Consider the following 27,701-nt stretch of genomic DNA (forward strand, 5'->3'; position numbering starts at 1 on the left):
TTTTTTTTTGTTCTTATTCAGATTAAGTTAAAGTTCATTCTGAAACTGACAGGTAATGGACTGGTGATGAGGTTTCACAGCACTGTAGCCATTTCACCAAAGAGGGTTTCAATTCATGACATTGAACACATGATCCATCACCTAGCAGTGAGAAGTTGGGAACTTCTGATTGTCCATGTCCTGTTGCCAGCACTGCAGCGATGGTACTCTGGAAATGGTGTCAAAGGACCCATTATGCTGATACTAGGACACTGTAATAGTTCTAAAAATACCTTTCTACAGATGCATCGTTATGGGGTTTTATGTCTTATAATAAGACTTACTTGAATTTGTGTATGCAGCTGTTTTTTCTCCATTTTGGAAACTACTTTGCTATTGGTAATCTCAAAGCATTAAGCTGATGATCAAGGCAATCTTGGGGTTTTGAAAACACCTATACAGTTCAGTATTCTGCCTTTTTCTCCCTTTTGAGCATCACACAATTTAGTCCCTACCTTTTGATAGGGTTGGATACTCGGAAACGCACAGACTTTGGCCATACTCTGGAATATCCTGACCGATATAGTCAAGAGTTTTCTTGGTCATTACCATTTCTACTTTGTCGAGTGGCAGTACCTTTTTGGACTGCCTCTTATTGGGGATAGGGGACAACACGACATCCTACAGCCTCTCAAGTTTTATATTGTATGTCATTTTGAAGTAAAGAAGTGTTAAAGTCATTCATTCAAATGGACAGTATCCTCAACCTCCCCACAATTTGAATGTAGCCCACAGGCAAAAGCATTTACAATCCAGCAACATTGATCAAATGTTTTATAAATGGTTCTTTTCATGGGCATGGTGTGGGGTCATTCTGTCTATACTGACACAGTCCTCAAGCATTTTTTTTTTTTTTTTTTGAGTTGACGCCTGATTTTAACACTGTCTGAATCACCCCAAGCCCATCCTGTTTATGGGAAGAAATTTAAAATGAATACATCCTTTAAGTACAAAAATATTTTGATTTAAAATAAGCACTTTACTGTACCATGTGAATGATTGCAGTTCACTCAAGGCAACATTTATGACAGTTGCTACAGAATTTTGTATTGTTTTTTCTAAAAAAAAAAAATAAATGCAATAAAATGCTTTGAACGACACACTCGTCTGTCTGGTTCCTGTACTGTGTTCACGCTGTGCTTCGAGCCAAAAGGGCCAAAGTGAAAACAACCGTACTTTCCCTGATAGGTGTTCTCCGGTATCTCTAGTTTCATATTAACTCGCAGGCTTATCGTCGGGCCAAGGCTGAGACCGTTTCATCGGATTCTGTGCTGTAAATCCCTTCTATCGGTATCACTCCCTGATACGTGAGCTGACTGTGTCACACATGTCCTTGGCTCATGGTAAATATGAGCTCACTTGTCTATCACACACACTGAAATGTGACGGCGGTTTCACCTTGCAGCAGTCACACTGAGCAGAGCGGCCGTGGCGGCGCTCTTCACTGCAAGTCTCGGCCAGTCAGACGAGACTGATGCAACCTGCTGCAAGAGCTGCAGTTCCTGTGTGCCGCCTCATGATCTCCCTGGAGGTGCAAAATGACTTCTGCTGAATTAACTAAATACCAGAATATGATTTCAACACCTGTGCAAGACAGGATTTGTCATCCTGTGGGTAAATTTAGCTGCAAACACTGAAGCAGTGTCTCAGGAGAAGCACCACTGGTGTTACTGAAACAAGCTGGGTTTGGTTACAGTGAGAGAAAAAAGGCAGTAATAATAATAACAACAATAATACTCAATAATAAATTGATGTCTGGTGACCAAATGGGTGCCACATAATGGTAGGGTCCTTAGTTGGTTTCCTGACCAGGGCTGCCACGTTTCTACACTTTTAAAAGTCACATAAAACAAAAATAATAATAATTTTAAAAAACTATTGACGATAGCCGTCATCAGCTACCAGCATCACTGATCCTTCAGTGAACAGCACAAATGACTGATAATCAACCACAGCAGCAACTACTAAATATTTCCACTACTGGTTAAACGGCTGATTGCCACATGAATATTTGTTTTATCTAAAATAAAAATGCAAAACAAATGTTCGTTACAAGTTGTAGGAGCCCGTCCAGAAGCCATCAGAACTCTGGTTTGTCTGACCAACACTCTAAATCTCATTTATTCACGTATTGATTTAAAAAGAACATGCAACCAGCAAATATTTAACAATTACATTTGATTAGACGAGTTAAATAATCGACAATTTGTCTTTAAACATCTATTAACATTACCTACACAGATTTTTTTTTTTTTAAAGCTGACAACACAAACACAATCCCGTCTGTTGCATAAGTTCTATTTCAGCACTGCAAATGTCATACAGCTGCAGGAAATTAAATGATGCAACAGCACTGTGTTTTCTGTGCAACGTCCGCTGAACATGTGGTGACCGATGAGCGACTGCGCAGGCGTCTGTCTCCCTCTGCTGGACGCCTCTCCTGCCTACAAGGCGACTCTCAACATGAGTGTTGTGTCGTTTTAGCATTTGGTTATGACGCGCTGTGTAATACAGATGCACCGAGCCACATCCGTAGTCAGTAAGAAAACATCTTTTTTAACATCAAACATTAGACACAGGAGGAGGGGCGACGGGGCAAATCAACCTGGTGTGAGCTGCAGAGCACGAGATCTCAAGTCATGAGATTTGAGCCTCAGATGTGAGGATGGTTGAGAACGTTCTGTTTCTGCAGGGCCTGCATGTGGGAAGCTGTTTAGAAAATAAAACTGTTTTCTCAACTTGTGGTCTCTGGATGGAGTTCAGCTTGTGCCCAGCATTTTGCAGAGCAATGTCTATACGAGTATGTTGTCAGCTATAGAGCCTATATACACAGCTCAAAAACATAAAGGGAACACTAAAACAACACATCCTAGATCTCAATGAATTAAATATTCCTGTTGAAAGTCTTTATTCATTACATAGTGGAATGCGTTTAGAACAAAAAATGATCAATCTAAGTCTAAATTATTGTCCCACAGAGGTCTGGATTTGGAATCATACTCAAAATAAAAGTTGAAAATCACATCACAGGCTGATCCAGCTTCAGTGGAAATCCCTCCAGACCAGTCAGAATGAGGCTCAGTAGTGTGTGTGACCTCCACGTGCCTGTAGGACTTCCCTACAAGGCCTGGGCAGGCTCCTGATGAGGCACGATGTTCTCCTGAGGGATCTCCTCCCAGACCTGGATTAAAGCATCATCAACTCCTGGACAGTCTGTGGTGGATGGAACGAGGCACGATGTCCCAGATGTGCTCAGTTGGATTCAGGTCTGGGGACCGGGCCGGCTGGTCCATAGCATCAATGCCTTCATCATCAGGAACTGCTGACACACTTCAGCCACATGAGGCTGAGCATTATCATGCATCAGGAGGAACCCAGGGCCCACTGCTCCAGCATGTGGTCTCACAGTGGGTCTGAGGATCTCATCCCGGTACCTGATGGCAGTAAGGGTACCTCTAGCTAGCCCATGGAGGGCTGTGGGCCCTCCAAAGAAATGCCTCCCCACACCATTACTGACCCACCAAACCGGTCATGCTGGAGGATGCTGTAGGCAGCAGAACGTTCTCCACGGCGTCTCCAGACTCTGTTACATCTGTCACATGTGCTCAGTGTGAATCTGCTCTCATCCGTGAAGAGCTCAGGGCACCAATGGCCAATCTTGGTGTTCTCTGGCAAATGCCAATCTCCCTTCACGGTGCTGGGCTGTAAGCACAAGCCCCAATGGTGGACGTGGGGCCCTCAGACCACCTCATGGAGTCTGGTTCTGTCAGTTTGAGCAGAAACATGCATAGTAGTGGCCTGCTAGAGGTCATTGTGCAGCTCTGGCAGAGCTCCTCCTGGTCCTCCTGCACAGAGGAGGAGGTCGCGGTCCTGCTGCTGGGTTGTTGCCCTCCTACGGCCCCCTCCACGTCTCCTGGTGTACCGGTCTGTCTCCTGGTATCTCCTCCAGGCTCTGGACACTGCTGAGAGACACAGCAAACCTTCTGCCACAGCTTGCATTGATGTCCATCCTGGATGAGCTACTACCTGAGTAACTTGTGTGGGTTGTAGACACGCCTCATGCTGCCTCTGGGGCTGAGGGTACTGACAATATGCAAAAGTGACCAAAACATCAGCCAGAAAGGACGAGAACAGAGACATGGTCTGTGGTCACCACCTGCACTCCTTTATAGGGGTTGTCCTGCTAACTGCCTCTCACCTCCACCTGGTGTCTGCTCCATCTGCACTACAGCAGGTGAAACTGATTCACCATCAGTGCTGCTTCCTACCTGGACAGGTTGGTTTCACAGAAGTGTGACTGACTTGGAGTCACACTGTGTTGTTTAGGTGTTCCCTTTATTTTTTTTGAGCAGTATATTCTAGTTTATACTGTGTTTAATGTGTTTTCTAAATTCGACTGTTAGCGTGTAATTTACTTTGAAACTTAGTTAAGTGTGAAACAAAAGCTAATTACAGCAGTTATATTACATCCTCGTGAAATGGAGCACACCAGCATGATCCTACAAACAGCATACAAACACAACAAAGTTAGTTTATTGCAAAAGAAAAGAATATTTCTGCAGAACGCGATAATATTTCCATTTTTAAACCCAACATGTCTAAATTCAGTTCAGCCATATTGTTTCCTGCAGCAGATTTAAGACACTCTAACAGCAGTTTCAGAGTCTCCCATGACAGGTCAGGAAATTTTCCTCCTATCAATCCTAACAGACAAAAAACTGGTAAATCTGCTTGCAATGTCTTGACCTTGAATCTGCCTTTCAATCATTAGAGTTCATTAAATAATGACTTTCTCTTTCATCTCAACCTACCAGAATCAGTGCCACAAGTCTGTGAAAAGACAAGCAGTATGCAAGTGTCCATTCATTGAGATTAACGCCAATGAATCATGTAAAATTTAAACTTTACTTGAGACTCGAGCCGCCGTGTGTTTTCTCAGAGTAAATCACTTGACGTAGGGAAGGGACAGGAGTAACACAAACCAACAAAACATTGATTTTATTATCTACACCTTGGCTTTTAGCTCAGCTTTCAGAATGACTCTAAGTTTAGATTACACTTTATTTTTCACCACCGATGGGGGAAACTCACTTGTTGCAGCTGTACAGATGCAGGAAAGAGCACAAAGAGGTGACAGGAAGAAAAAGAGAACAAAAAAACTATAAATAGGAAGAGCTGAGAAATGCAATACAATTTGCAACAGCTTCTACATTCGAGCCTGAGACGTCCATCAAAAGTTAACTAAATGGACAACTGCTTGAACCCATTTTCACTTTATTTGGATATCTAAAAATGTATGTAGATCTTGTAGAGTTAATATTTAAATGAGTTTGGTAAAGGTGTAACATAATTGTAGGGTCTTAACATTTAAACTTATGAGGTAAATTTTAGCATCACTCTTAATTCTCAGAAAGCATTTAACTTAATGTCTGCTGTTTTAAATGTGCTGTACAAACCCCAGTGACCTGACTTTGTACTTTCTATATTCTCCAATGACAGTTTTTTTTTCATAATAGGCTACTTGCTATCCATAAAAGAGGGATATTGGATGAATATTTTTAAAGAAAGACAGGCACCCAGCGGTGGATACATGGTAGGAAAGTGTATCTAGATACAAATCCAAACTAAAATATTATTATTATTATTATTATTATTCAATTTTAGAAAATGACGAACGGGATGAAATTAAGCTTTATAAAATTAAAGTGCAGAAGATGCAAGTAATTATAATAAATAAATAAAGATAGATACAATAAAAACACATTTATCAACAGCAGGGAGTATCAAACAGAAGCTTTCAAATGGATCGACCTGAAACTTTTCTTGATTTTAACAAATTTCTCACATCTGACCCTGAATGTACCCTTCAGCACTTCTCTGTATAGACATACTCTCACCATTAAAGCAGAAATATTTAACTCTATGTGCTGCTCTGTGTGAAAACAACCAAACACATGTGGGAGGTTGAAGCAGTGTGTGTTACCGGATCCACAAAACAAACCTTCACCTGCTGGAAGAGAGCCAGTCATTACCTCACTGATGAGCTGCCCTGCACACCTGGACATGACGCCCGGAGCTCGGCTCTGATTGGTCCACGTGTCTGCGTGGAGGGCTCAAAAAGCCCCAACAGCTGTTTGTGTGAGATTTGCGAGTCGAGCTGGAGGTAGGTATCACTTAGGACCAATTTAGGAAGCATTTAGGTTTAAAGATGTTTTTACTATCAGTCGTAGTCTGTGATTATCTTTATTTTTAAAAGCAGTAACAAAGACATCTGGTTGCTTGTTAGACTAAAAAATCAGCTTGTTTAGATATCATGAATGTTTTATTTAGACTGAGCCAGAAATGTAGTTAATGTGCTTCAGACAAGGCAATTCAAATTGAGTTGTTTTTTTCTAAAGGAGTTGTTCAACATTTTTGAAATGTATGCTTTAAGGTAGACTTTTAGCCTGAGTTAGTTTCTGATTTGGCAGTGAAGAAAAGTTCAGGAAAGAAGATTTTTCAGCTTTGGGGCATGTAGGCCACATTAAACTGATATCCTGCATTCGAAGCCACTAAACTCAGACCGAACAAGTCTGAACAAGATCATGACCGACTGCTCTGATGTGGCACAGGTGTGAGAAAAGCTGTGAAATCTGCAGAAGAAACAAAGGTTTAATGAATCAGGTGCTGCTTAAGGCCTCTCTGGGAAAATCTAGTTATTTTTGACCCGTCTAAACGTAGTGGTTTGTCATCTGGACCTGATCCGATGTGGTCTACAAACATCTTGAATAAAGGGTTTGAAAAATTTGATAGTGGGTTTCAAATAGGCTTTACCTCAAATGTATAGAATTGCTTTGTCATTAAATTGATACAGAAATGAGAGAACTTTAAGCTTCTCGTAACTTTTTCCTTGACTTCTGACTCATAGGACGAACACAGGTGCATTAAAGATGACTCTGTTCCTTTAGCGGCACTAAATTGTCAGTTCCATGTTTGTACCATAGACTGTGGTTCGTGTACGGCCCTGGCTCTGTAACGTGGGGAACAAAGTGACTTAACAATCTGCACAACATCCCACCAGCCCAATAAGCCACAAAAACAACCAACGAGGAGCTTCATCATTCATAAACATGTGCTTTTCCTGTTGTAAAGCCAAAATGTCTGCTGAGGAATAAAAACATAATTTCCTTTCCAGGTTCAGGACAGTCTTCAACACAGCCCATCTCTCTGTATTCCTGTGAAATAAAAATGTTCAAACACTTGCCTCATTTACTTGACTTGTAAACCACAATTAACCAATCAGCAGCGCTACCAGGTGTTCATACTAGTTAGTTAATGGTGTGTTTGAGGTGCGTGGTTTTCATTAAATGAACATATTTAAAATAAAGTAGCCTAAACCTACAGCTACGGAGATGAACGGATGCCTTGAGATAAAAGGATAAAGGCAGTTTCAACGCAAAAAACACGAGTTTTTCTTGCCTAGACGTCCGTAGTTTCGGGGTCACGAAGGCTAAAAGCCAAGTTTCTCCGCGGACCGTTAATTATCCCGTGACGTCATGAATCTCGCCGAGTAGAGCTTCACGCGAGAGTTCGTTCCTCCTGACCAGTCCAACATGGCGCCGTAGGGACGTTGTTATTGTTCCGTCGTTCCCACAAGCTTTTGCAGTGAGACAGAAAATTACGCGGAAACGAAGGCCGAGTGTGTTCGTGCGGGCATGAGACCGACATCTGGGGATAATGTTAAGATCCACCGGCTTCTTCCGAGGGATTGACTGTCCGTTTTACGCGGAGTACAGCGAGGGCAAAGGCGGCAGGAATGGGTGTAACAGACCGTACTGTCACTTCAGGCACAGCCAGCAGAGACGGGCGTCCTACGGAGCACCGGCAGACGTTAAAAAGCAAAGAGAGCTTCTCCCCGCACAGAAAGGTGCTTAGTATTGTTTTGTCAAATACAGAATAGACCTGAATACTTTGACGCCGTTACCTGCGGGGTCGGCGCAGGAGACGTGTGGACCGAAGCGCTGGAAATGTGTGAAAACGAACAAACAAAACCACAAAACGGTCCAAACTGAAATTCTGCTGCCTTTAGCTGCGCAGCACAGACTGAGGCACTGTTTAGGTTTCGACCCCCAGAGTAGCTGTAAACGGAGGTACAGCTAGTAAGCAGTAGTAATTGGTGATAGTGTGGTGATTGGTGATGTATGCTGTAGTAATCAGTACACAATGTACAGTACCACAGATCACTGTACAAAGCGGAAGCTAAACAATAAAAAGAAAGGCACTACAGAAATGGAAATGAGCAAGAATATTGGGACAGAATCGCCACAAATGTAATGACACGGGAGTTGTAGTGGAAAACTGCATAGTTTGGTGATGAGTGAAATGTCTGCACACAGCAGTGTTACCAGAACAAAGCATCTGGACTGTGTGTTGTGGTGCAGAACTGTTGAGCTGTTTGGTCTGGTACCAGTAGTCTACTAGCTGTCTTGATCCTTTCAGTATGTTCTCTTCAAACTATAATAATTCAGTTGTCCTACTGGATTTGCCACTGTGACTGCAGCTAATGACTGTTTTCATTACTGATTCACCAGTTTGCTGACATTTAGTCTGTCAGTGTTGTTTTTTTTCAAAGAGATTTCACGATATAAAAATCCTCTAATGTGATGAGCCGAAAACAGAGCATGGGCCAGTTTAGACTGGAAAATACCTGAAACAGTTATCTACACAAGTAGTTAGCAATTAGGTTCTGTGTTCGATCGCGTTCACAATCCAAGGAAATCCTTTATATATATAGACTTGAGCATCACAGTTTGATCTTCACCTCATGTGATGTATTTGTCCTGTATTACGTCCTGTATGTCTGACTCTCTCTGGCCAACTCCATCTGCTGAGGAAGACCTTTCTGATGCTGATGCTCAGAGCTTCTACCGATGCTGTTTCTTTTCCCCAAAATGTAGAATCTGGACAGCAGCTACCTCGCTGCATTTGCTTAGACAAATAAGACAATACAACATTGTGCTGCCCACCGGGGTTGAGTGGGTGGCCTGCTGTCACTGAATTAATTTACCTTATTGCAGACACACAGAATTTCATAATTACAGTGACAAAAAACAACCCTTGGAGTGTGGCTACGTCACAGTATGGCTAAAACCCAATCTGCTTAAGGGGCTGGAATGTTACTGTTCAAAACAACTTCCATAAAAAGCTAGTAAAAGATATATTAAATCAGTTTGATTAAGACCTGTTTCTCCTGTGTCCATCTAGAACAAGGTTACGATCCCTTCAACCCAGAAGTAGTGAGACCCCAGGAGCAGCAGAATGGAAAGTCGGCTGACTCCGGAGACCTCAGCGGTGCTTTGGAGCTGGTCAACAAGGCCATCGAGGAGGTCCGCAGCGAGGTGGAGAGGGAGAAAAGGAAGCTGTCTCGAATCGGGGATGAACCGTACAGTCCCAGTGGGAGTACCAGTTTACCTTCAACTGATACTGGTAAAACTAAAGCGGCGAGTTCACACATGGCCTATGATCCTGGCAGTTATCAGATCACATCAGGAGGGTACAATCCCACCCCTGGCTGCAGCAAGTACACCTTGGATTCAGACAATCAAGGGCACAATAGCAACTCCATGGAATACGTTCCCACTTCATTGAAAAAACCTTCATCTCGGACACACTCGCACCAACCCCCATCTCCTCCCCCAAGCCCAAAGTATTCAAACAGCACCTCCTCGAAGTGCAAATACACTGTGGACAATTCTAAACCATCTACGGACATGGAGTACGATCCGCTGTCCAACTACACAGCTGGAATCGCAGCAAAAAGCAAGAGGGAGGAGGCTGCCCAAGCTGTTAGGACAGAGGGCAGCAAGGCACACAAACTGTTGGGGTCTGATTTGTCAGATGAGGAGTATGTTGTAGCTGTGAAAAAGCCACGACAGCCGAGTGTAGACATCAAAAAGTACACTTTCTCTGACTCTGAGGAGGAGAGCTCTGGAACAGAGTATCGACCCATGTCGCTCAGTGTTCTCCAGCAGAGGAAAGGCTTCAATGGGTCAGCTGCAGATGCTTTTGGGAAGGAAAGAAAAGAAAGGACGGAAGGTATGCCAAGTGCACTGACACAGAGGAATAAGGACGAGCTGACACACGACTCAGATGCCCATGAAAACAGTAAACGAAAGGACAACCTAGAAAAAAAGAAGGTGGTTAGTAGAACTAGTCACGAGAAAAGTGGAAAACACGATAAAGTCTCTAAACTTGAAAAGGACATGAACAAATCATCTGGTAGTAAGAGTAGTGGCAGCAGCAGTAAAGACAAAGGTTCAATGAAGAGCTCGAACCAGGACTCTGCAAAGAAGGAGAACAAGAGTCATGGAAAGAAAGATGATAGAAAAAACATGGATAAGGTTAAGACAACACATAAAGTTCAGAGGGAAGGCAGGGACGAAAAGAGAAACGACGGTAAAATCAAGGCAGTTGAAAAAGTAAAAACAGACTCAAGCAAGCAAGATAAAGATACAGAAAATAGTGCAAGGGAAAGCAAAAGACCCAAAACATCAGACAGAGAAAAAGAGCACAGCAAGTCTAAGGAGCGCCAACACAAAAATGGTAAACTAGATAGTAGTAAAAGAGAAAAAGACATGAAGAAAGTTAGTAAAAGCAGTTCTAGTAGCAGTAAAGGCAGTTCAGCACACAGTAAAGATAAAGCGAAGCAAAACATCAGCTCATCAAACGGGAAGAGACTCGAGGACAAACGGCAGAGTCTGAGTCTGAGCCACGCTGATCTGTTCGGAGATGAGAGTCCGGATGAGGCTGAGCCGATGGAGGTGGATTATGACGACGAGGTGGAGGAAGTTCTGGTGAGGAAATCAGCTGACGCTTTAAAGAGGGGACGTCTGAACAAGAGGAAAGCGTCAGAGTTGACTCCGTCTTCCTCTGAGGATGAGAATGACCGTGACGTGGAGTGCAGCCGGACGGGTAGGGACGAGGTTGACGGTGTCAGAATCGACTTCTCCGGTTTCCAGGACGATCTGGACTTTGACTCGGATCCCATGGAGGAATGTTTGAGGATCTTCAATGAATCCAAAGATGTGAAGAGGGAAGACAAGGGAAGGCAAGCGAAGCAGGTATTTGTTTCTTGCTTGCTATACTTTTGCACTGTAGTTTTTCTTGCCAGTTTTTCTTGCTAAATACATTTTTCACTGATGTCGCTTGATGTGATTTAAATAGATGTGCATGTTGTGCCCTCTCAGCCGTCTAGGGATTCAGAGGAGGAGAAATGCACAGAGAGCACTTTAACAACTCTCTTCCCCGGTCAGAAGAAGAGAGTCTCCCATTTTGTTGCCAAAGGAAGTGTAAGTTTGTCATCTTGACTTTCTCTGACTCACAGCCAGGAGTGAACCACAGACTGTATATAAAAGATGGACGTAGCCTCTGGGTCTGAGAAGTGAAGCCAGTCTGAAAGTACCTTAAGCCTGCATAACAGCCAGCAGGGGAAAAAAATCCACTCCTTGGGTTGTCTTGTACTGTATAGAAGTCTGAGAAAATGACCCTGCTTTCTACCCTACTCTCAATTACCAGTTTAAAGTCTTCTTGTTCATTTCGTACATTGCAGTCCCACTTATAGTAAAACAGACGATAAAGCAGAGTAAGTTTTACGGCAGGGCTACCTTGTGACTGACACGCTGCATCAGCATATGTACAGTCCTCAAGTTCCCAATCAGATCCAACATGGCAACAGGCAAACTCCAAACTCGAGGCTTCAGAAGTCCACAAATCAATAGGTGATATCACATGTTTTAGATACAGCCTGTGGACTGTTGGTGTAGCTGAACCTCTCTCTATTTACTTTTAGGAGCCCTTGCTTGAATTTCTTGCACAGTAGAGTGTCCCCTCAAAAAAACCCCAAAAAAACCCCACAACCAAATGAAAAAGGTGCTCTGAATGGTTTGTAAACTACTTTCTGCAAACAGTCACACCATGTAGCTTGTCTTGCAAAACTACTGTCAGTAAACACACAAAATGATGATTTATTAATGAAGTATCCACACAGTCAGAATATACACATTAATTCTGATTAAATTATGGCTGATTACTGTCTTTATCAATTACTCTAACAGTTATTTTCTCTCTTGTTTGCTTGGTCATATGATTCTCAGAGTCTAAGGTGACTCTGTCCTATGTCTTGTTCTTTTCAAACCACAGAGTCCAAAACCAAAAGATGTTTAGTTTAGTGCCATACCATGAAAAAAAACAGAAAATATTAATATTTGAGAAGTTTGGATTTTCATTTTTTTTGCCACTTTTGAATTACAAACGACTAATATTTCCAACAGTCCAGTAAACTGATGAACTTCAGATACAGATACTGCATGTGCAAGTTCTTCAGTGGAAAGCAACTGGTTCTGAATGGATTCGTTTTGAACTGACAAAGCCTCTTGGCTGAGAGGTGAAACGTCTTAAAGAACCGAAGGAGAAGCCCAGCTGCCTTCTGCTAAAGCACTTGGGATAACTACGACATGGATGACTGAGCATCTACACAGACCTCTATGAGTACTAGTTTACCGTATACATCCTTTCCTGAGATCCATTTTATACAAATAATGTGTGCTTACCAAACAACATTTGTTCACGAGGAGTTCGAGTCATGATGCGCTGAAAACACAGCTGCACGGGAAAGTGCACAGTGTGGCCAAAGTTATCACACAGTGCTGAAGAGTAGTGGATGAGAGGAAGTTTTACTTTATGTTTTGGTTACTCTTTAAGAAAATCCACACAGTTCTGCTTGTGGATTGTAAAACAAGAGAGAAAGGGCAGGACAAACAGCACAGGGAAGTCCAGGACAGGAGGGACTTCTGGAAAATTACACAACAAGTTACAAGGAAGTAAGTAGTAAAAACATGATATGAGAATACTGGAAACAGAGGTTGTGGGGTTTTCCAGTCAGTTTTCCAGTGAAGAACCAGTCGTCAGTGTTCCCACGGGGGCAGCGAGCCAGCCAGTCAGTCAGCAGAGATACCGGTAGTCTGATCTGCAGTCCGTCAGCTTCTTGGGGAGCTTTGGATGAAGTGGCCTCTCTGAACTACATCATTAGAAGCTTCGTTAAAGTCTTTAGGCTTTCTGTCCATATGATGTCGAGTTCTGAGGACATAATCACTTTAAAATGTCACTGAAGGGAGTAATCTGCATTATTTTGTGTTTGTTAAATGACCTTTATGACTCCTGTGTAGGATGTATAATTGATGTAATAAAACGAAATGACTACATGAGTGTAGAGAGTCAGTATCGGTTTAGTCAGTAAACAAAACAGAAGTGACAGCATATGAGCAGCTGAACCGTCTGCAGGAGATTATTTTTCAGGCTTTTTTTGCCTTTACTGGATCGGACAGTGGACTGCAAGGGGGCACAGTTGGTAGCACTGTTGCCTCGCAGCTAGAAGGTCGCCAGATCGTGTCCCGGTGAGGACACCCGGGATCTTTCTCCGTGGAGTTTCCATGTTCTCCCCGTGCAGCGTGGGTTCTCTCCAGGTTCTCCGGCTTCCTCCCACAGTCCAGAAACATGCTGAGGTTAATTGGTGATTGTAAATTGTCCGTAGGTGTGAATGTGAGTGTGCTTGGTTGTCTGTCTCTAAGTGTAGGCCTGTGATAGACTGGTTACCTGTCCAGGTGAACCTGCCTTCACCCTGAGTCAACAGGGATAGACTCCAGCCCCCCATGACCCTCGTGAGGATTAAGCAGTATATTGATAAATGATGGATAGGACAGTGAAGAGAGACAGGGAAACGTGGGGAGAAGAGAGGGGAAAGAACATGCAGTAAATGACTTGAACCGCGGCCGCTACGTTGGCCACTATAGCCCCCGTACATGGGCCGCCGTCTTGTCTGGTTGAGCTACCGGGGCGCCCCCTATAAAAAAATGTAATCAGTTTATATTGTATGCACTGCTAGGAAGGTACTAAACATGCAAGTTAGCGTATGTTTGTGTTTGTCTTTATACCTACAACCCGTCATTGTCAACACTGTGCTCATCCATATTAAGAACATTGTTGGATAAAACTTTCTGTTCTCGTTTTTCAGACTGATGCACCTTCTAAGAATGTGGTGCGGCCGTATAAGAGACCCACAGCCCAGGAGGTCTGCTACCAGCGCATGCAGATGGCGCAGCAGCAAGCCGCTCAGCTTTCTGCTTCAGTCAAAGCTGCCTCTCAGAGCTCCAGCCCCGGCTACTCTGGAGAGAAGAAGAGAATAGCGCACCGTCCTAACCCACAGATGGCCTCCTCCAAAACAAGTACGAGCTCCTCACTCCTCAGATTAACGGCACACATACTCATCTCAAATCTTCATTTCTGGGACGTTAAACAAATTTTTTATCTGTGTGTGCTTTTCTAACCAGGTCCTACAGATGCTAAACCAGCTGCCAGTCGAGTGTTATCCCCCAGCCAGACTCATGGGGGTGTCAAGGCTCAAACCACGGCTGGTATTTTGTCCAAGACCTCATCTACGTTCATGCAGAAGAGGGTGGCACACACACCCACCATGAAGGTATGAAAGCTTTCTGGTATCTGTCATGTCGGTTAGTTTGTGCAGCTCTCATAGCTCTGTTGTGTCTCTTGCATCAAAATTTCTGGCTGCCTTTTCTTTTTCTGAATGTTCACTGTTTTTGTCTGCACATCACTAAAACCTTGATGGTTAGCGGCAGAGGTGGTGTCTCTAGAGAGGAATGCTTATTTATGTTTAAGAATCTTATATAAAGTCTGTTTGGACCTTTTCAGAGTACTTCAATGAAGCGTCCTGTCATCCCCACTGAGTTTGGGGCCAAAGTTCCCACCAACGTGCGCCAGCGCTACCTCAACACCTTCATAGATGAATGTGTCAAATTTTGCCCGTCGGAGGACGCCGCCTTCCAGATGGTATCAATGACATCTTTGCAGAACATCAACTACAGCTGCTATGTGTTGGTTTATCAGAGCGATGTGCGCTTGTTTATTCCTAACAGCATGTAAACCAAGTTTGGAAACCCGAGTAATTCAAATACACTCCTTGCATTCTGAGGGATTCTTAGTTGTTTGAAAGAAGATGAAAAAATGACGACTTGTAATTGCTGCTTCAGGCCCTTGATGAGGAGAAGCTGGTGTATGAGCGCAGCAACAGCAAGAACATCTACCTCAACGTAGCTGTCAACACGCTGAAGAAGCTCCGGAGCAAGAGCAGCTCCTGCCCGTCGCCCGTCGCCAGTATGTCACGATGCTTTGGTTTACACACAAGAACCTACAAACAGAGCGACGGATTGCATCAAATGCAACCTATTTATCTCGTATCGTGTGCTGTGACAGTCATGATACACAGCATATTAACTTATCAGCTTGTCTCCTCACATTTGCATGTTCAGAAATATGATGGTTGCATAAATTACAGTGGACCAAAGTTCTCTGTGTGTGTGCGCGTGTTTTCTGCAGAACACCCGGGACTAGTAGCTAAAAGAAGAGCACAGTCCCATGAGGAGGTTCTGGGAGGTCGTCTTGCTGCAACTACGAGCTTCACTGTCAACAGGATGGGCAAACAGCAGGAGGAGAAGCTCACTGGTGAGTCGGATTTGTTTGTTTTTCCATCCCTAACAAAAGGCCTCACTCATGTTCACGGAGGATCATGTTTTCAGGTCTGTTTCTCTGGAATGCTGAAGATATTTCTTTCTTTACCTCATTCTGTTTTCCTTCAGTCACCTGATTGTGTTCCTGGCAACAACACAGCAGTGTGCACCGCTGATAAGATCAAAAAGTCAAGAGAGGGAAAAAAATGAGGAAGATGAAAGAATCTTTTTGTCAAGCAGAGACTTGTGGACTTCTGTTTGCTTTTACATGTGTCGAGGCAGTTTTATGTTCACAGGTTCAAAAACCCTCGTGACAAACTACAGGTCCTGTTCACATCTGACTACCTGATGTCAGAATTTTATTGATAAGTCCTTTAAGTGATTTATAGAGTAAAAGTACCAGAGACTTACTGGTTGCAACAGTTTTTTCAAAGACAATTCACATTAAGTGTTGTGAGTAACTGAAAACTAGAAACAGAATCTTGAAGTTGACTCGTCCGGTTGTCGATTAGTAGAACGTTTTTACAACTAATTGTTTGTTTAATACATATTGAACAGAAAAAGGCAAACATCTGATTTATTTAGTTTTAAATTTTTGATTGTAGTAGATATTTATTTTTATTTCAGACTTTTGGAAGTTGTCTTCTACATGAGACATTTTGATCGGCCTTTTTTTTTTTTTTTTTTTTTGGTGTTTTTGAACCAAATGAATATTGGAGCACATGAGCAGATTTCGGGCTGCAAGGTGGCTCGGTGGTTTGCACTGTTGCCTCGCAGCTAGAAGGTCGCCGGTTCGCATCCCGGTGGGACACCCGGGATCTTTCTGCGTGGAGTCTCCATGTTCTCCCCGTGCAGCGTGGGTTCTCTCCGGGTTCTCCGGCTTCCTCCCACAGTCCAGAAACATGCTGAGGTTAATTGGTGATTGTAAATTGTCCGTAGGTGTGAATGTGAGTGTGCTTGGTTGTCTGTCTCTAAGTGTAGCCCTGTGATAGACTGGTTACCTGTCCAGGTGAACCTGCCTTCACCCTGAGTCAGCTGGGATAGACTCCAGCCACCCATGACCCTGGTGAGGATTAAGTGGTGTATAGATGATGGATGGATGAGCAGATTTATCAGTCACCAACATATCTGCCTGTTGCAGCACTATTGATGACACTGAGGTCAGACAGCACTTGTAGCTTTAAATTTCAAGATTATTTACGAATAGGTCCTTTTTTGAAATTCGCATTATTTATAGATCGAATCAACTATGAAGATAATAATTAGTCAGTAACCAGACGTGTAGCTTGTCCTTCACTAGTGTTGTCAGTGTGCTTGCTGTTGGACAGGATCAGCAGGTTAGCTTCTTTAGAAACCTCATAACTCCATTTTATGTCTACAGCAGGCCGTGTTGAAAGTTTTTATTATTTCTGGAGTAGTTTTTCCAGCTCAGAGACCAAGAACTGTCGCTCATCATACAAAGTAAACACGGTTAACAAAACAGTAGAAATCTGTCGCTGCTGTTGTCATCCTTTGTCTGTTTGTTCACATTTTTAGTGCATCGCTGTACAAAGACAACATGTAGGTTTGTGTCTGCCTGTAGGAGCCTCGCTGTACAGGAAGCTGAAGACGTACCTGATGACAGAGGAGCAGCTGCAGGAGCACGGATACCCGAGGGTAAACCCCGACACCGCCGGCAAGGCCATCATCTACAACCTCCCGGAGAAGAAGAACGTCCTAGATCGTAAGTTACTGCACGACCCAGCTTCTCTCTTAACACTCATTTCCACTCACTGATGTGAATTTATGTTAACGCCGATGCCTCTGAAACGCTTCTGCAGCTTTCGCCAAAGTATGCTGTCGATGTGGCACAGAGTACAAGATCAACGTCAACGGCAACTGTGTACGGAAAGAGGAATGCAGCTTCCACTGGGGACGCTTACGAAGACATAAAGGTACGTTGGTTTCATTAACATCATGTCATAAATGGGAATCAGTATAGTTTTTATTTATTGATGCCTCTCTCTGACCTGCTCTTTTCTGTTCTCTGTCAGTTGCTGGAGGATGGGAGACCAACTACAGCTGTTGTGCAGCAGCTGTAGGTGCTCCAGGCTGCCAGACGGCCAAGGTATCATCAGAGCACAGCACCACGTAAATGACAAATGTTGTAGCGCTCAGGTCGGAAAACAAGTGTGCAAAGACCACCACAAAGACATCAACAACATCAACCACCTGCCAAAAATAAGAACTCCGAGCAGTGTTACATTTAGGATTGTTCAGGTTGAATAAAACCTTGAACTCAGCTTAGCTACTACTGCTATTTAGTCCCATCACAAATTTCTTCCTTCCTCAGTGTTTTTTTTCCACAGGAGTGGGTTTATGGTAGAGCTCAGAAAGCAGGTTTTAGCAGCCAGCATAGATTTACAGGCATAGTTGAGGCAAGATTTCCTTTTAACTGTGTGTTATAATTGTATTTAAATTCTGATGCACTTTTCCTAGTAGTAGTGTGGGCTAAAAGAGAAGCTTCTGCCTATTTCATACGATGCTGCAGACCCTGTTTGCACCACAGCTTTATGAGGTGCGAGTCAAAGTGTGCTTTTGGGTTGAAGATGGAAACAGGATACTTCCAGGATAAATGCTTGTTTCCACATAATGTGAAAATCTTTTTGTTTTTTCTTACTTATAACAACCGTCCTTTGACTGAAAGCGTTTCCTATTCCACAGCAACATGTTCAGGACGGACGTAAAGAGTCGCTGGACGGCTACGTGTCAACGTTCAGCAAACATCTCCCACCAGACGGAAATGCAGGGGTGTTTGCTTTGGACTGTGAGATGGTGAGTCAGACAGATGTGTTAAAACACTGTGATGTAAATGCACAGTTTGCATTAAACCGTCATCTTCTGTGTGCATTTAGAATTGATTTAGTGTGTGTGTGTGTTCTGAGAGAAAACGAAAGTCACACCGTCTTTTCATTCTGTTTCTCGTTTAGTATCATAATTGTTTAATTGCTTTTTCTCACAGTGTTACACAAAGCAGGGCCTGGAGCTGACCAGGGTGACGGTCATCGACTCGGAGATGAAAGTGATCTACGACACGTTTGTCAAACCTGAAAGCAAAGTGGTCGACTACAACACAAGGTAAAGGAGTTTCTGTGTGCGCATAGTAATCATAATTTAAAAAATCCATTTAATTTGCATTCAGTAACATTTTAAGCATGTTAAAGTCGTCTGACGGACCCTGTGATTCACAGGTTTTCCGGTGTGACGGAGGAGGACTTGGAGAGCGCCACCATCACCCTGAGAGACGTCCAGGCCGTGCTGCTCAGCATGTTCAGCGCTGAGTCCATCCTCATCGGACACAGTCTGGAGAGCGACCTCCTCGCTCTGAAGGTGAGGCGCTTCTTCACTGTCACAGACGCTCTTTGGAACAATTACCACAAAAGAACAGCTTCATTACCCATTTCATTGCCTTTATGTAAGTCGTCGGAAATTTGCCAAAAAGATTGAGAACAACTGTTGTGATATATGCGTATATATATATACATGTGGGGATGCATCACCGTGTGTAGAGCTTTGTCATGGCTGTGCTACCAAATGAGCCACAACAGTGAAAAAACAGAGCAATCAGCAGTATGTTTACTAGTGCGCCATCCAGTCAGGTCTGAAATAAAAGAAAACTCTGATACAGTCTCTCTTCGTCTCTCTTGATTGCAGCTCATCCACAGTTCGGTTGTCGACACGGCCATCGTGTTTCCTCACCGCCTTGGTTTGCCCTACAAACGTGCCTTGAAGAACCTGATGGCCGATCACCTGAAACGCATCATCCAGGACAACGGTGAGAAAGATGGTCGCACAATAAGCAGCAGACGAGTTGTTAGAATAGAATTGAAATACTTTATTAATCCCAAAAGGGAAATGTTGTTGTTATAAAGATAAAGTTACCACCACTATAAATACAGATAAACAAAAACAAACAGGAAAATATAAAAATCAAAATATACAATAAGTGTAACGCTGTCAAATAGACGTAGAAAAGTCCTGTGTGGATTGTAGTGCAAATAATAGTGTGCAACAGAAGAGAACAACTGAAGTGTGCAAAGAGCAGTTTCAAAGATGGAACCAGAGAGGCCTGAGAGCTCTGCCGCCCAGGGCCGATGAGTTGAACAGAGTTAGTGCTTGTGGCAGGAAAGACTTCCTGTATCTGACCTTGTGGCAGCAGCTGGAGCAACCTGGTGGAGAAGCTGCTCCGCTGCCTGTCCAGCAGGGGGTGAAGCGGGTGCTCAGGGTTCTCCAGGATGGACAACAGCTTGTTTAAAGTCCTCCTTTCCACCACAGCTTCAGAACAGTCCGGTTTGCAGCCAATCACAGAGCCGGCTTTCCTCATCATTTTTTTCAGTCTGTTCTTATCACCGGCTGTGATGCTGCTCCCCAGCAGACCACTGCACAGTACAGGGCGCTGGCAGGAGACCTCCAACATCCTGCTGCATACGTCCAAGCATCTCAGCTTCCTCAGAACATAGAGTCTGCTCCTCCCCTTCCTGTTGTTCAGAATTATAAAGGATTGTTTTAATAATTTTGGCATCCATTAATTTTTGTGTCGGCTTCGTAGTTTGTCCAGAAATCATCAGTGAACTGTAGGAAACTACGAGCTTTTAAAAGGTGAACTGCTTTTTTAAACAATGAGGCGACCGTTTTAGCATTTTCTGTGTTTGGATAAAGTTCTCGAAGCATTTTATCCTCTTTATGCTCAACCTCCTGTCTCATTTACAGACAAACCACCTGCCTTGTTTCCTGTGTCACACTTGGACCCTGTTTATTCATCCTATATATTTACATGTTATATTTAGAGGGTTGTCCTGTGCATGCACTCAGCTCGTGTACAAGGACAGACACCCTTCTGTCTGGTTGGATGGATTAATCTTGTCTGGATCTGAGTCACTTTTTTATTTTTTCCGCTTATTCTACTTTTAAAGTTAACGCCATACACAATGACTGAGCTGTAGATCCCCATTAAGGCCAAGTTTTGTTAAGAAATGAGGCCGAAACACCTCAAAAACTTCAAAACAAAAGAGAAAAAATACTGAGAAAACCTGAGGAGAGGATGTACAAAGACAGAGAGCTCCCCATCAGACGGCTGGAGAGCCAGTCAGAGCTGTAGCTGCAAAATATAAGCAGAAAGTTGTTAAATATAAATAATGTAACAGTGGCACTAAAAGAGAGATTCACTCCGGTCGATAATAGTAACGTAGTAAATCCAGAAGAGATGAGTCAAATGAAATTAAGCTGAGCGGCTATAAATTTTAACCTCATAAACGTCAGCGTGTGCGGTCTCCAGAGGAAGCTCGTAACTCATAAAGTTGTCGGTTTTGCCGGTGACGCAGATGAAGCGCAGTCCCATAAATGTGTTTTATTAGACTGCACTATGACCGTGTCGCCAGCAGGTGTCGCTGCTGAAGCCCAAGTGTTGAAAGTCTCTTCGGATCAGTTTACAGAAACACCTCGGACAGCAAGCAGTGCTTTAGACCCAAGATATGATGGTCTGACGAGACGAGAGCTTCAGAGCAGCGATGCTTTCATTAAACTGAAACCAGCCCTCTGTCATCTTCTCTGCTGCACTTCTTCACACAATATTGTCAAGTTTTGATCTTTTTCTTTGTACATCCTTTACAGCAGCACTAGGTTCTCGTTTTGATCCCTTCACATTGTGTCTGAGTTACTGTTGAATCTCACCTAAACAGGAATTCCACTGATTTTACTCTCATTAAAGTTGCTTTACATGTGTTGAGGAGAACTACTGAAGCATTAGAGGCTCCAAGCATTTCACACCTGTATCTCCAAACACACTGTCCAGTTGCATTGTGGGTAATATTTACACTAGATTCAAATGAAACTACAGCAAAGACTTTCTATCTCGTTTTGTTGCATCGATTGTGACTTCTTTTTTTAGCCAATTGTTGATTCTGATTCGTTAAATCTATATTATATAAATCCAGTGCTACAGTATTGAAGTTAAACATTTGTGATTTGTGTTTCCAGTGGAAGGCCACGACTCGAGCGAAGACGCTGCCGCCTGCATGGAGCTGATGATCTGGAAGATCAAGGAGGACGCCAAGGTCAAAAGATGACCTCTGACCCCTCAGATCTACTTTCCTCAGCATGAATTCCTGCCTCGCAGGAAGAGAAGGACGTTCAGGAGGCCTGCACCTGCTCTCAGAGAGCGTCCGTCAGCGTCTCAGCGGGGAGGGATAAAGCCTGAGAGGAGCTCGTGTTGTTACTGTATGTGAGAGCTGTCAGCCCCCCTTCAAGCAATAGGAGCCTAAATTAACTCTGTTTTCATTTGCTTATTGATACTTCAGTTCTAAAAAAAACGTTAGTTAAAAAGTGTTTCTATTTATTTAAGCAGCATCTTTTTAAGGCCTGAAACTTATTCATAAATTAAACCTTTCTATAGAAGAAGTTAAAAAGCTGAATGTTGATGACTAATAGGATATTCACGCCGGGTGTATCTTCAGCCTAAATTGCACTATAGAAACGCTCTTGTTGTATAGGGCCCAAGTCTGAGTACCTCATGTGTGTTATAATGCAACTCTTGTTATTAGTTACACTTAAGTGCATTCGTGTCTTAGTCTGTCAAACACGGCTCTGTAAATGCACTCACGTCTGTCACCTCGTTTTCCTCGCCGACGCTCTGTTTATACGGCAGTTCTTATCGAGTTGATTTTGTTGGTTGGCTCTCACACAAACCTGACGAATCCTATAATACTTGATCATATTAAAGACCCTCAGCAGAAGCGTAAAGTCACTGCTACTACCTATTTGGTATAGTTGATGGAATATATGGGTGTATGTTATAGTTCAGACTATATCCACCACCGTCTCCGTCACGTGCACTGCATGAAGTAAACCTAGAGGAGTCTTTGTGATAGCAGCTCTGACATGTTATTCCTCTAAATTAGACTAAATTAGGTTCAGTGTTGTCGAATTAGCCCTGGGTAATTAATTACAAACAGCTACCATTTAGTGCGCTAACCTGTGCTGTTTTGTGTTGACAATGACTGAAAAATGCCGGAGTGCTGTAAATACGCTCGAAGCAGTTTCCTTTTGTATTTGTTCATATTTTGGTTGTTTATCTTTTTCTATTAAAACGTATTAGTTAAAAGAAAACGTTTGCCTGTCGTCCTCTGTGCACAAAGGTACATATACGCACATACTTTACAGTTTTGAGGTATTTATTCTGCTTCATGCCTCTACGGTGCCGCATTTCACAGAGAAATGTTGTGTTTTGTGGGGACACCGGGATCTTCCTGCGTGGAGTCTCCATGTTCTCCCCGTGCAGCGTGGGTTCTCTCCGGGTTCTCCGGCTTCCTCCCACAGTCCAGAAACATGCTGAGGTTAATTGGTGATTGTAAATTGTCCGCAGGTGTGAATGTGAGTGTGCTTGGTTGTCTGTCTCTAAGTGTAGCCCTGTGATAGACTGGTTACCTGTCCAGGTGAACCTGCCTTCACCCTGAGTCAGCTGGGATAGACTCCAGCCCCCCACCACCCTTAAGCGCTGTGTAGATGATGGATGGATGGATGTTGTATTTTGTTCTCCACTACATTAACTTTAATGGTAAGTGATCTGCGCTTCTGTAGCGCTTTTCTACCTTAGCGGCACTCAAAGCGCTTTACAATGTTTTCTCATTCACACATTCATACACCAGTGGTGACAGAGCTGCCATGCAAGGTGCTGCCTGCCACTGGGAGCAACTTCAGGTTCAGTGTCTTGCCCAAGGACACTTCGATTGGAGGGGATCGAACCGCCAACCTTATGATCAGAGGACAACCACTACCACCTGAACCACAGCCGTCCTTTGCTGCTCCTGTTTCAGGTTCCTTTGCTCATTAAGATGTTAAATACACTCACTTTGGTGGCAGAGCAGCCTGCTCACTAATTGCAGAGCTGCTGGTTTGATCTCCAGACTCTCACAGTGCTGAAGTGTCTTTGGGCAAGATACCAATGTAAAGCATTTACAGTGAAGCATTTTCACTACCACAGACGTAGTCATGTTTATAAGAGCTTTAGAGGTTGAAAACCAGAAAATTATGAGCTGAATTAACATGATATTAACACATTGCACAAACCTATAGAGTGATGATATACAGTCATCTCTAGCAGGTGCTTTTGTTTTCCATCCACAAGCTTCTGGTTGTATCTTTGAACACTCTTGACAGAACTGGTGCAGTTCGACTACATTTCTTTGCTTTCTGACCCAGACTTGTTACTCGTCCACTGGTTCTTGATGGGGTTTAGTTGGAGCAGTCTAAAACCTTCATTCTAGCCTTATTTAGGCATTTCTTCACCATTTTCAATGCGTGTTTGGTGCCATTGCTTTATTGGAATGCCCAACTGCGTCCAAGACCCGACCTCCTGGCTGATGATTTTAGGTTTTGCTGAAGAATGTGGAGGTAATCTTCCATTTTCATTACTCCGTTGACTTTTGTTGGTGGTTTTTGGTGATTCTTGTTGGACTCTTGACCGTCTTGAACAATCGTCTCTCAGCAGCAGCAGGTGATAGTTCATGTTCGCTTCCACACAACGGTACAATGCACTTAAAACATAAGTGTAATGGCAATTGTCCAATGTGTCCAAACAATAATAATGATGATAATAATAATAATCCACATCAAATTACCTGCTGACAACAAACATAAATGGCTCCTACACTTACAGTTGTTTGTAAAGCTGACTTTTGGATCTGTAGCAGCTTTGAAATGGCTCCAAGTGACTTTCCTGTCTTGTAGCGGTCAATGATTTGCTTTTTCAGATCTCTAGTCTGAGTCTAATGAGTGCATCATGTGGGTGCTATTTAAATTGGGGAGTCAGCAGCTGTAGTCAACCCTCATCACTCACGGGAAGTTGAGACGCTACTAAGAAAATCAGATTAACACAACTTTCCACATCACCAACACTGATGATGTAAGCTGCTGTGTGTATGTTTTTGACCCCAGAACGCTCATAGTAAATCTATAAACGAACCAAAATGCACGATTGTTGTTTTGCTGACAAAGACTTCAGAGTTCTAGAAGTCACTGGAAACTCAGGAGTGCCAGTTTGGTTCTGCTAAATCCCTGCATGACGTGTTACAGTGCTGTAGTTAAACTAGTTCATACTGTTAGACCCGATTCTCTAGTTGGAAGCCCAAGAACAAGCCGGAGAAATCTTCAGTTCTCACATGTAGAATTTATTTAGGTCACAGGTAAAGTGAGGCAGCGCTGGATTCAGAGGGACAGAGAGGAAACTCATGTCCAGCTGAACTGAGTTTTTTTGGGTTCAGGTTACAGATATCTTCCTGGGCTGGGACTGCCCCGTACAGTACAGTCAGAGGTTGGACTGGTACACCACCAAGTTTAATTACTGTGACATGGACAGGCTAACCACTGTTGATGTGGAAGTTCAGTGAAATGTAAACACAAACTGCTTGGATCAAATACAAAGTGTGTGTGTTGTCTAAAAGGTGTGTATCTAAAGCAGCTGATAGAACAGAGGAGTTTCCGTTGTCTCCCAGTTCTCACCGGCCGTGTTGTCTTCAAGGACGCATGCTGTGCTCAGTAGGAAAATACGAAACAGAATCATAGGCTCAGTGCAAAACACAGATTCAGAATACATAATATCTGAAACATACTTAATTATAACAGACATGAATGCATCCTAACAGTCACGTTTGTCTCAAAGTGCATTTTGTTGTTGAAGCGTCTCTCTGTTCAGGACTTTATCTTCCATCCGGACTGTGTTTGTACCATTGTTGCTTCTTTTATTTGGGTGGTAGATCTTCTTCTTCCACCACTGCTGCACAAATGGTTTGTGACAGTGTGACAGCTTTCTCTGCGTCCAGCACCGGGCCTCTTGCGGTCTATATGTCCCTTTAACAGCAGGTGCAACGGGTGTAAATTCTCCTTTCTTCAGCAGATGTGTACAAAAAAAACAGGAGAGAAATGCTAAACTGAGAGGCCCATCTTTTCTTCGGTGTGTTTGCCTATTAAGCTCCTCCCGTCACATGTCAGTATGCATTTCCCCAGGCCGGGCCACAGACCCCAGGTATTAAAAGAGCCAGTTAGCCGGGATCAATACCTACACAATGTTCCAGAGACAGGGAGGGGGGCTTCCTAGTGTTTATTGAGTGTTCCAGAGATTTTGAACATGTGGAGCAAAGCAGCTTAGAGGGGTCGTCTTCATTATCAAATTCGATCAGTGCCTCTCTTTCTGTCTCCCCCGTGATCACCTTTGACTAGCGGGGGTCACGAGGGGGAAGCTTCGGGCCGGGAACCCGAAACTGACCACATGCTGGGAGGTGGAGAGCTGCATTATCTCTGCCAGAGCCGGAGCAAACAAACACTTTACTGCCTACATCCCACATAAACCCAAAGCCGTTAGCTGAGTAATTGGCAACAGGTTTGATTAGCTGTTACCGAACCAAGCAAACACAGAGCTGGTTTCCTTAGTTTCCTGTTATTATGAATTCAGTATCTTTAGGTTTTGGAGTTTGGATCAAACACAATAAGGACGTCACCTTGAGTCCAATAGTCGTCCTAGTTCATGATATTTATGCCTCCAAGTTGCAGTTATTTAAATCATTATACAGAAAATAGTCAAAAGCGACACATGCAGACATCTTGTTTTGCCAAAACCACAAACGTTCTAATATGACGCAAGACTAAGTAAAGCAGATTTATTTCAAATTTGAGAAGCTGGAAGCTGCAGATTTTTGGGATTTTTGTATGTAAATCACTAAAAACATGCTTCATTGGGGGAATAAAAAGAGCTCACTTAAATACTTTTAGAAGTAACTTTAGACGAATTCCCACTTAACTTCGCTCCTTAAATGCATGAGAAAGTTAGAAAGGGTGCCCTGAAACATCAGACAAATACAGAAATGGGAGACGTTTTAATACTTTCTTTTATTTTTATTGTACCAGATAAGTTAACTGAGAGCTGGTTCGCATTTGCAAGCTGGTCAAGAGGCGGCATCCAAACAAGATGAACAGCAAAAACAGGTTACATGTACAGCAACTCACACAATATCACAAAACAAATTACACAAAGACATAAAATAGAGAGGCTGGAAACAGGCGCAGTGGTCCTGAGGTGTTGCTCAAACTGATTTTTGTAAACGATGAGGGTACGTATGAGGTGAGTTTTAGGAAATGTTGAAGAGTTCCAGTCATCAGCGGCAGAAAACTGTTAGAACGAAGAGTACGGATGGATATGTGTAAACATACAGGAGCTCGGTGGCAAATAAAGCGTCGACCGTCATCTCCTCAGGTTTGCAACGAGCTTGTTGTTCCTTTTGCGGCATCATCTCTTCACGCTATTGAGTATCTCCATTCGTGCTCATATTTATCATACGTCTCACTTCAAGGCCTGTCCAAGTGCATTAGGCTTCGGTTTGTCCAAAACTTTTAAGGAAGTAGACCTTGTGTGTTGTCACTGGGCTTAAAAAGGCCTCTGCTAGTGTGAGTTCCCCCTGCAGCCTCACTGTGGGCGCCCTTGACCCCCAGGGACACCCACAGCTGCCCGTCCCTCTCCATCCGTCTTTAATCTTACAGCACTCTCGCTTAATTAAGAGACTGATCTTTACTCAGTCTCTCGTATTGATCTGCAGCTCGTTGCCCTGCTCCCAGGGGCCGCTCGGGACATCATTAGAAGCTCATGAGAAGCAGAAGCTAAAAGGGACAAGTTCAAATTGCATCTCTTCAGCCAGACTCGTGGATCAGTTAGTTTGCTTTGAAAGTTTGCTTCTAGCTGTCGTAAAACTATCCCTTCATTAAATTCTCGAGCCAGAGCCGTCTCTGTGTGGATGTTTGAGCTTTGTGTGTGTGTGTGTGTGTGTGTGTGTGTGTGCTCGGTGTGTTTGCAGCCAGGTCAATGTCGCTCTAAGCCCTGAGTGTGTCATAGCCAGTGTCAGGCCTCACAGCGTGATCCTGCGCTCACAGCGGCTTAAAAAGACCGACTGACCCGCCGCTGCTGCCGTCCCAGTGTCCCTCAGGTCAAAGGCCAGCGGGCCCTATCGATTCCCCCAACGAAGAAGTCTTTAGATCCTCTGCCTGCGCTCCCCTCTTTAGCCCACATGCTCCCGGACTAACATC

General features: G+C 43.5%; 1 protein-coding gene across 1 annotated transcript; it reads left to right on the plus strand.

The window, feature by feature from the left end:
• Positions 1-7,621: 7,621 nt before the first annotated feature.
• Positions 7,622-22,739, plus strand: rexo1 (REX1, RNA exonuclease 1 homolog). Its single transcript, XM_008297296.1, has 16 exons — positions 7,622-7,945; positions 9,283-11,138; positions 11,265-11,366; positions 14,087-14,297; positions 14,403-14,551; positions 14,782-14,919; positions 15,120-15,243; positions 15,466-15,591; positions 17,179-17,319; positions 17,417-17,530; positions 17,630-17,703; positions 18,300-18,410; positions 18,598-18,713; positions 18,827-18,965; positions 19,290-19,410; positions 21,612-22,739. Exons 1-16 carry the CDS (start codon positions 7,756-7,758, stop codon positions 21,698-21,700), a joined length of 3,801 nt encoding a protein of 1,266 aa, XP_008295518.1. The 5' UTR covers positions 7,622-7,755; the 3' UTR covers positions 21,701-22,739.
• Positions 22,740-27,701: the final 4,962 nt, after the last annotated feature.

The sequence above is a fragment of the Stegastes partitus genome, unplaced genomic scaffold (genome assembly GCF_000690725.1).
Source record: "Stegastes partitus isolate 25-593 unplaced genomic scaffold, Stegastes_partitus-1.0.2 Scaffold1206, whole genome shotgun sequence".
Taxonomy (NCBI): domain Eukaryota; kingdom Metazoa; phylum Chordata; class Actinopteri; family Pomacentridae; genus Stegastes; species Stegastes partitus.

What these genes read in the sequence shown, in the direction of transcription:
- rexo1 (XM_008297296.1), top strand. Translation starts at nt 7,756, where the DNA reads ATGTTAAGATCCACCGGCTTCTTCCGAGGGATTGACTGTCCGTTTTAC. An exon ending in ATTTTGTTGCCAAAGGAAGT is followed by an intron (nt 11,367 to 14,086) that starts GTAAGTTTGTCA and finishes CTCGTTTTTCAG; the next exon opens with ACTGATGCACCTTCTAAGAA. An exon ending in ACGCATCATCCAGGACAACG is followed by an intron (nt 19,411 to 21,611) that starts GTGAGAAAGATG and finishes TTGTGTTTCCAG; the next exon opens with TGGAAGGCCACGACTCGAGC.